At 36.8% G+C, this 14,377-nt stretch overlaps 1 protein-coding gene and 2 long non-coding RNA genes across 3 annotated transcripts; all 3 read left to right on the top strand.

Moving 5' to 3' along the window:
* Positions 1-1,738: 1,738 nt before the first annotated feature.
* On the top strand, positions 1,739-2,512 carry LOC143751646 (extracellular superoxide dismutase [Cu-Zn]-like). The gene has a single exon (XM_077244265.1). It carries the CDS (start codon positions 1,754-1,756, stop codon positions 2,408-2,410), a length of 657 nt encoding a protein of 218 aa, XP_077100380.1. The 5' UTR covers positions 1,739-1,753; the 3' UTR covers positions 2,411-2,512.
* A 4,812-nt stretch (positions 2,513-7,324) lies between these two features.
* Positions 7,325-9,451, top strand: LOC143751645 (uncharacterized). The gene is made up of 4 exons (XR_013207282.1): positions 7,325-7,426; positions 8,120-8,315; positions 9,157-9,328; positions 9,422-9,451. It is a non-coding gene; the product is annotated as an uncharacterized LOC143751645 (long non-coding RNA).
* Positions 9,452-10,491: 1,040 nt separating this feature from the next.
* LOC143751457 (uncharacterized) lies at positions 10,492-13,540 on the top strand. The gene is made up of 3 exons (XR_013207228.1): positions 10,492-10,580; positions 12,457-12,503; positions 13,423-13,540. It is a non-coding gene; the product is annotated as an uncharacterized LOC143751457 (long non-coding RNA).
* Positions 13,541-14,377: the final 837 nt, after the last annotated feature.

Raw genomic sequence — 14,377 nt, 5'->3', positions numbered from 1 at the left:
TTCTGTGACTGTCTGTGAAAATAGGTTTTGGGATTTTTTTCATGTTTAGCTTATTTCTGGGGACAAGTCTGTCCCTAAAATATGGTTAACCAAAGAAAAAAGTAAATAAATCAATCAATCTTTTGAAAGTTGCTGAAGCTTGTTTACTCATTCTCACTTGTTTAGCTACTAAACAGGGATTTTAACATCAATGCCATAGAAGAACCAGTCCTCCAGACATTTTTACTTCTGCCTTCAAAGACAATTAAATAACAGTCCAATTGCATGTGAAATATAGGCTTGTCCGGTTTGGGACAGAGCCTGTAGAAATGATTTGTAGAAAAAGAAGAACTGTCAGATATTCACTTATGTGAGATGAATATTTCCTATAAGAATTGGTGTCAAGCATGAACTTCAAGTGGAACTGTACACTAACTAAGAATGAATGTGTCACAGTTGAGTCACCAAATGAAGAGGAGAGGAATCTATAGCAGTCCTTCTTTTAATAAACTCAAAACAATGAAGATAATCTACACTGCAGCACACATGGTGCAATGTAAAAGTGTTATACACAGGCAAGCAAACAAAGGGAGCTAAATGAAACACAGGTGGACCTAATTAGGACCAAACTGACTAGCATGGTTAACATGTAGCTCCAAGTTCCTAGAAAAGCAGCCAACAGTTTGATTGCAAAGGAACATTCTCTCAACCCCAATTCAAGATTGCATAAAGATTAAGTGTTGGAGTATTTTTGTGGCTGCAATATTCAGTCTGCTCACGGATTAAGGACAACTTTTCAGCTATACGGTACCTTTGCTGTTTTTGGTGTGCGTTTTTTCTCTCTCTCCGTTCTTGCAAATATTGACTTAATTTAGTACCACTAAAAAAAAGTTAGTTTAATCAAAAGAATGAATATTTTGAAAATGGATTATAGTTTAAATGCAGTTAGCTGAAAAAGTCATTTGTTTGGCCCAAGCACATCTTTATATGTAATTACTTGTTATGTCTTTGAAATATGGTTACTGAATTTACTGGGAATTTATGGTCAACTAAAATATACTTTAATACAATTTCTGTGTAACTTTATATTTAATATTGAATAACATATGGCAGCTCAAATTATAATGATATTATATATTATGTTAGTCAACACATCAAAATGAGTCTACTTTAAAGCACAACAAAAAGATTATTAAAATAATGTACTTTGCAATAATGTCAAGCTAAAAGTTTTACTTTAAAGTTCCCTTTTTAAAAGCAGTCATGCTTGCCAGCCAGAGAGCTACGAAAGCCACCAGAGGGCTCTAGTCCTTTTCCATTTCCATATACCTTTGCCTGGATTCATTATAGTGTGATTACATCCACCTGTGTGTCATTGGCTTGTTAATGTATAAGCCCCCTGGTGGCCATCATATGCACTAATGTAAGGTATGGTTTGTACACTTAAGTGGTTTGTTATAAATTCATCAGTGTTAAATTATCTGCAAGTAGACCTACAGTTTTAATATACTTTCAAGATTTTAAGTGCAAGTACATGTTCAATACAAATGAGCACAGTTTTTCACAAGGGTACATGACAATTCAAAAATATACAATTGCTTTTATATGATTTTCCCTTGCAAACTAATCTGGTTGTGCTATTTTACTTAATGCAACTTCAGCTCTCAAAACTCCCTGGAACAAAGCTTTAAACTTTATTCTATCAAAAAAACTAAGTTCTTAAACGGCGTGATTTCACTGAATCCAGTCTTCATTGTAGGCTTTAAAGATCAACATGGAGAAAATCATTCTACAAATCCCACTAATATTGCTGGTGCTGCATATACAAGGAGGAGAGTTCTCTAAAAATCCAGTTTGTTCGATTGCCGTTGCTCCACAGCCGGAAGTCGTGGAGTTCGACAACACAATTTATGCCACTTGTGAAATAACTCCCAGCCCCAATTTACCACCTTACCAGCCAAAAATCTATGGGCAAATCCTCTTCAAGCAGCTCTTCCCCAATGGAGTTTTAGAAGTGAAAATCAACCTCCGTGGTTTGCCTGCCATCGATCATCAAAAGCGTGCCATTGACATCCATCGGTATGGAGACCTCAGTCAAGGCAGCATCACTGTTGGTCCTCATTACAATCCCAATGGTGTTGACCACCCTCATCATCCTGGAGACCTGGGCAACTTTGCTTCTGAGCAAGGAGTTATAAGGCAGTTCCTGAATCTCCCAGAGGCCAAGCTCTTCGGGGCTCATTCCATTCTGGGACGTTCGGTGGTGGTTCATGAGAAGGAGGATGATCTGGGAATGGGGTCAGATGAGCAGAGTGAACTGAATGGGAATTCTGGACAGATAATTGCCCTAGGCGTGATTGGTATTACTAGTCCAAGTCTGTGGCAGAAGACTGAACTGCCCCCCAAGAAAAGCTGTGGAGGACGACACTGAGTTGGATATGGTCGAAAAGCAGATTCAAATAGGATAATCATGATTTTCCTTGTGTAATCTTTGTCTGTGTCCTACATTAAAGTGATATTTAATACCCTGAAAGTATATCCCTAGAGTTATTGCCATACCAAACGCGTTCAATGCTTTTAAAAGGTCCTGGCATTCAACAATTCATGTTTTTGTTTTGGTCTTTTCAGAGACTTTTTGGCCATAGCTTCCAGTAGTAAGTAGCTCCACTCTTAAAAATATATGTAGGGTGAATGCAGGTAAAGTGGACTATCTGGTAAAGTGGGCAGTTTAGTACTGTGCTCAATGGGTTTTCACTTTTAGAGCATGACAATGGTCTTTACATCGACACGATTTCTCTAAATGATAAAATGGCTTTGGTTGATGCAATATGACACTGGTGGGCAACTCTAATGGTTAAAGGTAGAAAACCCTCTGACACGATTTTATTTTCTAAATTATAAGGTTTCTTACTAAATGTAAACCAAAGTGGGATTGTTCCTGGCTTGTTGCTTAAATATTGCTGACCCACTTTGGCTGAATGTGTTAGATAAAGTGAACCCAAAGTTTTGGGTAAAGTGGGTGACCTTAAAGGGCACCTATTATGGCCCTTTTTACAAGATGTAATATTGGTCTTGGGTGTCCCCAGAATGTATTTGTGAAGTTTCAGCACAAAATACCCCCCAGTTAATTTATTATAACCATTTGAATGTGTCATTTTTGGGGCCTGTTTTGAAACAAGCTGTTTTGAGGCAGACGACCTTAAATGCAAATGAGCTGCTAATCCCCACCCTGCCGCTGGATGTGGGCGTAACTTGCATAACTATGGCAATTAACAGTCGGTAGAACCATAATGGCCGAGAGTGATACACCCGCAATTGTGTATGGCATTCGGCCGTATGTTTGAACCAGAGTCCGACCCAGATGACGAAGAGATTCCGGCTGAAGAAACACGATCGAGAATGGTTATTTGGATACATTTATGAACTCATTGCGTTGTCATCGCTGTGCAACACAGACACACACAAACTGTGATAACGTTGACGCAAATGTTTGAAAACACAAACACAAATACCGATAATAACAATATCTTAAAAAACATATGAAAACGTGTGGTTATTTAAAAGGTTTAAATTACATAAATCATACGACGACAACAACATTTGTTGTCGATGACTGTTAACGTTACCTCAGAAATCATAAAATACACTTACTTTGTCGTTGGATCGCGAACACTAGGCAACAATCCACCCTTGAGGATTAATTTTGTAGCAAGACCTGCTTTGAATTGACCGCCGTTCAAAAAACAGTCACTCTCAAAATGATTTGAGCAAACATAAACGTACTTCGGGAGTGTAAGAGGCGCATTTCCTTCATAAATAAAATCCACCCACTGCGTTTTCAGTGGCTCTGATGTCGGAAGCAAGTGCAAACAACTATGCGAAGTATTACAGCCCACAACAAAACACTTATTTTTCTTAGGAGGCATTTTCTAGAAGGCAGCGCAAATCTTCAGAACAGCGGTCCGGCTGTCGTTGAAACAACAATGGAGGATCAGATCACCGAGGGAGGTACCAACCACCAACCACACTGTCAATCAAACCCCTTTCCCATGTTCTACGTCACAAAAAGCTGAATCTTAGAACAGCTCATTCTGAGAGAGTGCATATGAATTATTGAGATTGTAAAAAAAACACTGGGTGCATTTTTATCATTCTAGGGTGGTTTTGCTCACACACTGCCAACACACATTTATGTTCAAACAGCATATAAAAGTGAATTTTGCATAATAGGTGTCCTTTAAACCTTCAGCAATTATACTCTAAATTGACATTCACTGGTTATTTTATAGTATAATCTACTTTTAAGAGAACAGAAATGATTGTGCCGTTAGGAAATTCAAGTCAGATGGAAGAAAGGAAAAAGCAGAAATTAAGACTAGGAATTAAGTTCAATCTGTGGAGTGAAGAAAGGAGGACAGGAGCAAAATGTAGATGCAAAATAACTCTTTAAAATGTGGAGACAATTTGAGTTCAAATTGTTTAGAGAAAACCGACAGAGAGAAGTTTTACAATGTTACCATTTTAAATGTTCCTTCTATTGAAGATGTTGCACTTACTGTAGTCCCATATTTTTTTTCTAATGTTGTATAGTTAATTTTCATCCAGATTTCTGAATATTCTGATATCCGGATTTCATTAAATTTAATGTCAACATAACATGTTCTATCAGTTGTTTTGAATTGTACACATGCATTGAGTGATCGCATGAATTTTATTCATCATAGTCTAGGCCACATGCTTTTGGGTTTCTTAAAAATATTGAATGTTTGTTTGATTAATGTGTGTTAACAAATCATTTTTGATAAATCAGGGATGGCTCACATTACCAGACCAGCTGGCCCATTTTACCTAAAAAGAAATTTTAGAAAAAAAGTCTTAGAGCTAATATCACAACAGATCATAAAAAATGCACTTTTTCAAACCTTTCATGTTTTCAACAACACTGTCTCACCCCTATTCGTCACATACTGCCGTTTGGTCATTTCCCCCTCACGTCCATATACCGACGTTGAGGGTACCCCCTATTCGTCGCTTGATAACGTAGAGGGTTGTTCGATAGATTTGAGTGCAAATCCCTCATCTTTGAATTTTGACGAAATGGGTTATATCCGTCCAGCGGTTTGCCTGCGCTGGAAAGGATGGTTTTAGGCGATTAATTTTATGCTGCAAATGTGTATTTTGCAGTAGCGTGCGGCGCATATAGGCTACTGTTACAATCATTGGTGCGGTGACCATTTTCGTGGGGCAGAAACCCTTGTCTAAATCTGTATCACGACTTTTTTATATAATTTTGGCCTACATTAAAATGGCATAATTACAGGACTGTATATTTGCTGTATGCTTAAAACATGCCTTAATTTAGGTGGGATATTTAATAATTTTCGATAACATACTGCCGCCGTTTGATCATTTCTCCCTCACGTCCATAAGCCGACGTTGAGGGTACCCTCTATTTCTCGCTTGATAACGTAGAGGGGTCGTCCGATAGATTTGAGTGCAAATCCCTCAACTTTGGTTTTGACGAAATGGGGTTATCCATCCAGCGGTTTGCCTGCGCTGGAAATTATGGTTTCAGGCGATTAATTTTATGCTGCAAATGTGTATTTTGCAGTAACAGTTAGCATATAGGCCTACTGTTATAATCATTCATTGGTGCGGTGACCATACATTTTCGTGGGGCAGAAACCATTGTCTAAATCGGTATCCCGACATTTTTCTCTCTTTTTTTAATATATTTTGGGCTACATTAAAATGACATATTTACAGGACTGTATATTTGATGTATGCTTAAAACATGCCTTAATTTCGGTGGGATATTTTATAATTTTAGATCACATAGCCTACTGCTGTTTGGTCATTTCCCCCTCACGTCCATAAGCCGACGTTGAGGGTACTCCCTATTCGTCGCTTGATAACGTAGAGGGGTCGTCCGATATTTGAATGCAAATCCCTTATCTTTAAATTTTGACGAAATGGGGTTATCCATCCAGCGGTTTGCCTGCGCTGGAAATGATGGTTTCAGGCGATTAATTTTATGCTGCAAATGTGTATTTTGCAGTAGCGTATAGGTCTACTGTTATAATCATTCATTGGTGCGGTACATTTTCGTGGGGCAGAAACCATTAAATCGGTATCACAACATTTTTCTCTTTTTATATAATTTTGGGCTACATTAAAACGACATAATTGCAGGACTGCATAGGCCTATTTGCTGTAGGCTTAAAACATGCCTTAATTTAGGTGGGGTATTTTATAATTGTCGATGGTATTTCAATTTGCAATGGCTTTAGTGAGCCTACAACAGTAGGCCTACAACTTTGCTTTTTTTGCACAAAAAAAATAGCCTACTTTTATAGAACTTTCATCTCAATACTGATTATGAGGTTGTGATAGTCTATTGCAGAAATGTTTATATTGCTTAATATGGACATATCCTTTGGCAAAGAGATGGATGCATTCTGGGAAGTGATGTTTAAATGTAATGGCTACATACACCCGTGTTTCTTTCACTTAGGCATTTATGCTGACCCCTTTAAAATTGAGCAAGGATATAAAATATTAAGACTACTTTTTCATTATGATTGATATTTTGGCGCAATTTTGTGCACACGTCACTGTGTGCGACCATCGCAGAAACCATTGCCCAGCGCGATTCCACCTATGGATTCCACCACGGTAAGTCGCTTACAACAGTCTAAAAAGCAATAAATGAATAAGCATTTACACGTCCAAAATAAAAAAAATTACAAGTTTATAAAAAACACCATGTTGAAGGCATATATATATATATATATATATATATATATATATATATATATATATATATAACGCTATACACAACATGTTTTTTTTTATTTTATATATTTTTTAAATAAACTTATTGAGGGATTACTGGGGGAATGGTTAGTGGGATATATATATATATATATATATATATATATATATATATATATAATATAAAACAGCTTAAGTCTGGCAAGGCAAAGTTTATACAAGTACCCTGATCATGTTATTCCTGTTTGTTTATCCATTTGAATTAAGGCAGAACAAGGATGTGTTCAAAATATCATGATAGAACCCTTGCTCACACTATTACTTATTTTTAAAGTCATTTATTTTTTTAATGATATTGTGATTGCATGAATGAACAAGAGCAGCATTTACTGAACTTCTTAGCCTAGTAGTTATTCATATTGTAATATGTAGTTTGGTGATCTATTCTTTTTTGATTTGTTCTTCTCTTTCTCTGCAGGTTCCTTAAAAAAAAGGCAATTTTAAGAGCCACATTTGTCTTGTTTATTGTCTTATTTGTATTGTTTATTGTCTTGTTATTGTTCTCTCTCTCTCTCTCTCCCCTACCATCTGAGTGGTGGTTGCTTTTAACAGGGACAGAGGACCTGGGTTGCTGCCTCTTCTCCACTCACTGTAATCAACTGAAAGTGTAAAGGTCGTGATCAGAGAATATAGATTAATTTGTTGGTGTTGTTTTAAGCGCACAATATACCAATTTAATGGATAGAGACTGGCATATAATACCTGGTTATTGCACCAAATTAAATTTGGGTAGCACTTAGTATGTACATGGGGAACAGGACTGTAAAATTATGTACTTATTATTGTAATTACAATGACTGGGTAATAACTATGTACTAACCTTGAACCTACCCCTAAACCTAACCTTAGCCCATGTACTTACCTTATATTAGCCAGTACTTTCTTAGGTAAGTACACTGTAAGTACATGTACTGTAAAATGAAGTGCTACCGAAATTTGCAGTAGTCTGCACAATATAGGCCAACCTAAAATATAAGATTGCTGTTGGCATGAAGTCTAAGTAAATCAAACTTAAGTTTTGTGAGGAATGCCAGTGTTCAAAGATGGTTTATGACTACAGGAAAGCAAACAGCTCGCTTGGCGACTTTATGTTTTACACTTTTTCTGCACTTAAATAATTTGCCAGCTTGCAAACATCCAGATCTAGTATTACCTTTAATAATGTTAGAAAAGTGATACGTTAAGCAAAGCCTACTGCTGTATGACATATGCTAATAGATTGACTAGCTCTGTCTTTCTTGTACTTATGTGTGTTCGGATCCCTGTATGATATTTAATATTTACATTTTTTGTGTGTACATTTCAGAATGACAAAGCCAAAATTCAGGCCTTGCCCAAGCTGCCAGGTCCGTCAGCAGGCCAACCGCAAAACCTGCAGTGCTTGTTTTGTCTCACTGCCAAGCAAGCGGTTATTAAAAACTGAAAAAATTAATGATGACTGGGGCCAGAGGATCATCAAAAACAAAAATGCATCTCGGGTGGTGGCCTCTGCACAAATAGCTGTAAGTAAAAATGCTCATGCTTCATTAATTGAGTGGTTATCAATATTAAGCCCAAAGTACATACAGTATTTGGTACCATGTTTGTTGAGGGACAGAAGACATAGCAGCCATGCTGTGTGCTGTGTACCAGGCTTCACATGCGTGCCTGCATGTTGGAAGTTGGCACATCTTGTCAGTATGAAATTTTAGACAGACAATCGCTTTAAAAATCACACCATACATCCCTATTGCTTTTGCAGCACACATGACGCTCAAGTGATAAATGTACATCACATGCAAGTTGCTCTGATAAACAGTGTGCCAAAAAGCTCCCCATACACAATATGTAAAGATACTTTCATTTTATGCAGGTGTACTTCTGTTGTGAATATTTTTTTTGAAAATGCATTGATGTATGTACATAAGTAGGCAATATTCTAGAATACACTTAATTTAAATACTTGTGTAACTGATGGCAGGGACTAGGGATAGGGATGAATTATGAATCAAGTAGTACCTAGTTTATACACCAAGTAAACTGCCCTCTGATTCAGAAACTGTTTCTGATTCAAAGTCAGTATGGAGTAGATGCCATCTTCATTACTTTCACAACATCTGATTAATTATTTTCAAACAAAATCGAGCACTGACAGTGGCAATTTAAGAAATACTCATGAATGAATATTTCTGTGTATTAATTTTACAATATGTCTTTAATCATCACATACTTAACACTTGTTGAAAGCGTTAACAAATATTTTTTGCCAGATTAGGTCTTTAAATAGTAGATAGACTGCCATATATGTAGTAATGTAGCAACATAATATATTGGAAATGTGTTAATTACTTTGTTTCATTTCAGGTCCAAAAACTTTCTGCCTTGGGCTATATGCCCATATTATTTATCAGCCAGAGGCACAAGGGCACAGGCAAGTTAATGGCAGATGTAGTCACGCATCTGCCACCGACGCAAAACAACACGCGTTTCTTAACCAGCATGAAGAGGGCATATGACTTCTTAATCAAACTGGATGGTAAGATAAGTTTTATGTATAGTTCATTAGTGTTTGTCATTGATTTCTTTGACAATGTGTACTGAATTTATATTTTTGCTAACTTCACAACAGATGTATCCCAGCCCCAGCAAGACCAGCCCCTAGACCAGCCTCAGCAAGACCAGCCCCTAGAGCAGCCCCTACTCCTAGAGCAGCCTCAGCAAGACCAGCCCCTACTCCTAGAGCAGCCTCAGCTAGACCAGCCTCAGCTAGACCAGCCCCTAGAGCAGCCCCTACTCATAGAGCAGCCCCTACTCCTAGACCAGCCTCAGCAAGACCAGCCCCTACTCCTAGAGCAGCCCCTACTCCTAGACCAGCCTCAGCAAATTATAACACTTGAATTATTTACAATCGACTCTCAGGCTCAGCAGCATGTGGAGCCTCTACCACCCAGGAAAAGACAAAGTAAGTAATCTTGCATTGCACCACATCTGTAAATTTGTCCTATGTTTTTTTGCAATCAGTGCACAATATAAAACAAGTTACACATGGTGAATTTCACCTCTTTTAATTAATTAAGCCACTCCTCCAAGATACTGAATATACAACTCTTAACCTTTTTCCCTTGCACCTTAAGCCCCACAATCCACCCCGGGCCCACCATCCACTCCAGGCCAAGGCAGACGAGCCCCACCATCCATCCAACCTCAACTAAAGGAAAGACAAAGTAAGTAATCTTGCCTTGCACCCCATCTGTAAATTGGTCCCATGGTTTTGTAATCATTGTATTAATATAAAATAAGTAAACCAATGTGAATTTCACCCCCTTTTTTAACTAAGCAACTTCCCCAAGATACTGAATATATAATTCTTAATCTTTTCCCCTTGCACCCTAAGCCACAGGTACAGGAGCCACACAAGCCCCACCCTCTACCCTGGCCAAAAAGAAGAAAATGAAAAGCAAGTAGACATTCTTTGCACCCAATGTGTATATTTGTTTCTATTCTTTGCACCCCATGTGTATATCAGCAGCCATATGTTGGGTGTAAAGGTGTTTTTGCATGTAGCCCCCTGTAAATGGACCAAACTCAGGGTGTATTCACACTTGGTCTCTTTCAGTCCTCAAAGTGAATTAAGAACAGTGACTATAGTGATATATGAACACCTCAAGCAAACTCAGACCCATTTGAAGTGAACCAAACTTTTTTTTGCCTTTGTCATTTAAGGTTGCAAATGCAGTCGACAGACAGTTTTTCAATACGATCAAATATTGGAAAGACGGATGAATGGGGTAAGATGTAGAACCATATTTTTCATTAGGCTGTCTGATTATCTCTTGTCTTGACTCATGTCTGTCTCATCTTTCAATCCACATGTGACAAAACAGTAACACTGAGCAGTAGTTATCAACCTTTTTCAATTATCAACTCTCTCACAAGTGCTACCCCTTACGAAAAAGAAGTATACTTCAAGTTCATTTTATGAAGTATACTTAAGTAATGTTCAAGTATATTTTTAAGTATACTTAATGTAGTAAGTATACTAAAATTGATGTGTACTTGTAGTAGACTATTTCAATACTGCTTGGGACTAAATTGGCCCACTTTTAGTATATAAAAGTATACATTTAAGTGTACTACAAGTGTAAACTTTAAGTACACAACTAGGTTTCTCATTTTTAATGCATCTTTACTACAAGTGAACTTATAAGTATACTAGTAGTTTACTATTTTAAAACAAGTAATACATTTTTTAGTTTATGAAAGTACACACTGAAGTGTACTCTCAGTAAACTACTAGTTTAGAAGTTTATACTGCAAGTATACTTGTACGTTTTCTTTAAGTGAACATAACATTATACTATTTATATATTATTTTGCACTTGCAGTATACTACTATGTTCAAATGTAGATATTATTTTTTATACTTAAAATACATTTAACTACTTTAATTTTTAAAACATTTTATCAGCTTCATGTTTTCTTTTTTATCAACACTTTTTTTACCGACACGAATGTCGGTAAGTTACATAAAGGCAACATTTTAAACAAAGAAGTTGAGAAAATCACATTTTTGTCAAAGACTGCGCCTTTATCAGATTCAGAATGATGATCAAAACACAGATGGAGTAGGTCGAGCCCAACAACCCCAAAGCTTCACCGTCATTTTCTCTTCATGTGTGACGCTTCATTTGGTTCATTTGGTAATATTAAGCAGTTTTGATTTACAAGCTGTTTAATGTTTGATGATCATGTTATTTTACATTTGCGTGAGTAATCTACTATCACTTGGTTCAGCCTCTTCCTCTCCTGTGTTTTGATCCGGAGAATCTGTACTAGAAGATGTGTCATAACGTCCCCTACCATATATAACAGTGAAAACATGGATAGCTGGAAAATTCAGTCAATGATGGGGAAAGAGTAAAGTAGAATTAAAGTAAATTCCGATGTACCGATGCCAGTGGACTAGCCTACACAAAATTTCAGATATGCAGAATTAGAAACATATCTGTTTTATATCAATATTCTAAACAATAATTTCACAAGTTTCATAAGACTGTATAAGAAAACTATGTAAAAAAAAAAAGTTTATTTAATAGGCTACTCAATCAAAACAGTTAACAAAACTACAAGCCAAGTATACTTTGAATACTTAATTATACTTTTAAGTATATCTCGATCAAAAGATAGAGTACAAGTACAGGCCGAATATAATTGTACTTTTCTCTCAGTATAAGTCAAGTACACCTAAGTGTAATTAATTGTATTTCTATGAAGTACATAAAGTATATTTTTGAGAATTATATAAAATTTAGACTAAAAGTATACTTTCTTATTGTTTGTTTAAAATAAGTTTACTAATAGAACACTTTAATAAACTTATTTTTCGTAAGGGACATACTGTAAATCCTAAACAAAAACAACAATGCCAATGGAATACGACAACAGATTCTCATTTTTTTATTGAGCTTACAAAAAATACACACCGTAAGTACTCTTGTTAACTAAATGATTTTCCAAGTAAGAACGCCAGTATAGAGAGCTAAGTAAAAACATCATTATTTGAATGTTAAAATCATTACAGTAACTTCACTAAACTGATTAAGTGTGTGTGTGTCTGTGTGTCTCTGTATGTCTCTGTATGTGTGTGTGTGCGTGTTTCTGCAGGGGAAGGCAGCAGAGGTCAAAGTGCGCTGGCTACCTTGCTCTTCGTGGTAAGTGATGGCTGATGTAATTTAATCCATACTTACACACAGTCTTAGTGTTTTAAAACCTGGTCCCTTTCAGCCTTCAAAGTGAACTTTGAAGTGGGACTGATAATTGTTTTGGGCACAAGGAACTATCTAAGCATACTCGGATCCCTTTTAAAGTGAACTGAACTGAGACCACATGAGAACATGTGCACACTAGCCTTAAAGTAGTCATCTGGCTCAAGTTTGGTCATATGACATCTGAAGAAAATACATTCTAACCTGTTTGCCCTATACATTTGTTAATTCTATTTTGTTTATTTGGGTAATTGTATATGGTGTTTGCCAAACAGCAGTTATTTTTACAAAGTGAAACCTCCCATTATGAACCAAATGTAGTCCAATTAAAATGGCCTGTGAGGTGGACTGAACCAAAAACAACTCTTGTCTCTGTGTTCACATTATGAGTTCACTTAAAGATGAAGATCACTTTCTAGTCCACTTCAGCTCTGATGGGGTCTTAAGCCCAATTCACAGTTACATGCAGATGCGACGCAGATGCCTTTGTGGTGCCATTGCGTCTTTGCTGACCCCCTCTGCGCCCGACATAGAGGCCTTTAACCACATCATTTCTGTGCTCATCCCGTTGTGGTGAGTATTTGCATAGCGACACGGTTAACCTGATGCAGAACTTCTCAGTTGACTGTAGGGATGACGAAGGTGTCTCAGTGTCCAAGTGACTGAGTCCAGTAGTTTTCACTTGGAACAAAATGACTGCTGTTTGACAAACGCCATATAAAATAAACCAAAATAAATGATCCAACAGAAAAAGGGGGTAAACCCTTATTTTTCAGCTTCAGATGACATATCTTCCAAATTGAGCCAGAAGACTAGTTGTGAGCTGTAGGCTGTACGTGTAAGATGACTTGTGGACTATTTACAGTGGCAGAGTCTGGGAGGACACCTGGGAGCCGGCCAGCAAATTCGCCTGATGACCAATACTGTTGTACTATTTGTTTTGTATATATTTGTCAATAATTAAATTCACTATTGTTACATTTTATGATTTGTCTGTCAATCATTGACTGCACTGAATAATTAATGTGTCATGACTTTGTGCTGTATTTGATGGGAAAAGTCAGATAGTGGAAAGTTGCATGTAGTGAGAGTCAAGTCAAGTCACCTTTATTTATATAGCACTTTTTACAATACAGATTGTATCAAAGCAGCTTCACAGCGATAACATGAAAATAATACAACAAAGTTTCTTTCTAGAAGAAAATTACATCCTCATCCACCTTAAGGCAGATTAGCAAGCCAAACTAAGCAAGCCAAAAGCCAAGGCAACCAGAAAAAGTACCAAATTGACATTATACTAACTGATCATGAAAATATTAGTCAGTATTGATGGTAATTTTGGAGCAAAGTAAATGGGCTCCTATCCCTGCATTCTTTTTTTAACTCTGATCGCTAGCACACAACACTGTTTGTTTTTGTTATCGTGGTTGTCTGTTCAGAACAATTATGAGAGTTCTTAAGACATTTCAAACATTCCCAAAGAAGAGAAGAGGTACATTTATCAATTTATCATCAATGGAACATGGGTCAGCAATGATTTTTCAGGTCAGGAAAGAACTATAACAAAAAATATGAAAGTGAATTGAAATCACACAGCGTCTGAAGCGCCACTGAAGCCATTTTTTCATATCCTATGCGTCATACAAAGACAGATTGGTATCAAATTTCACAAATAATTTCCTCATCCTCTGTGTCAACAATCAACATACAGTATGTGCATGAAATAAGGTGATCAGACTTCAGATATCAGAAAGACCGGAGACATGAGCCTGATAGCCAGGGAAATTTCCAGCTTGGCCATCAATATAATTTAAAAGTCT

The sequence above is a fragment of the Siphateles boraxobius genome, unplaced genomic scaffold (assembly GCF_051911475.1).
Source record: "Siphateles boraxobius isolate OS27281-9 unplaced genomic scaffold, OSU_SipBor_1 26, whole genome shotgun sequence".
In the NCBI taxonomy this organism is placed as follows: Eukaryota; Metazoa; Chordata; class Actinopteri; order Cypriniformes; family Leuciscidae; genus Siphateles; species Siphateles boraxobius.
The sequence above is the reverse complement of the archived record's forward strand: the minus strand, read 5'-3'. Positions and strand labels throughout refer to the sequence as shown.

What these genes read in the sequence shown, in the direction of transcription:
- LOC143751646 (XM_077244265.1), top strand. Translation starts at nt 1,754, where the DNA reads ATGGAGAAAATCATTCTACAAATCCCACTAATATTGCTGGTGCTGCAT.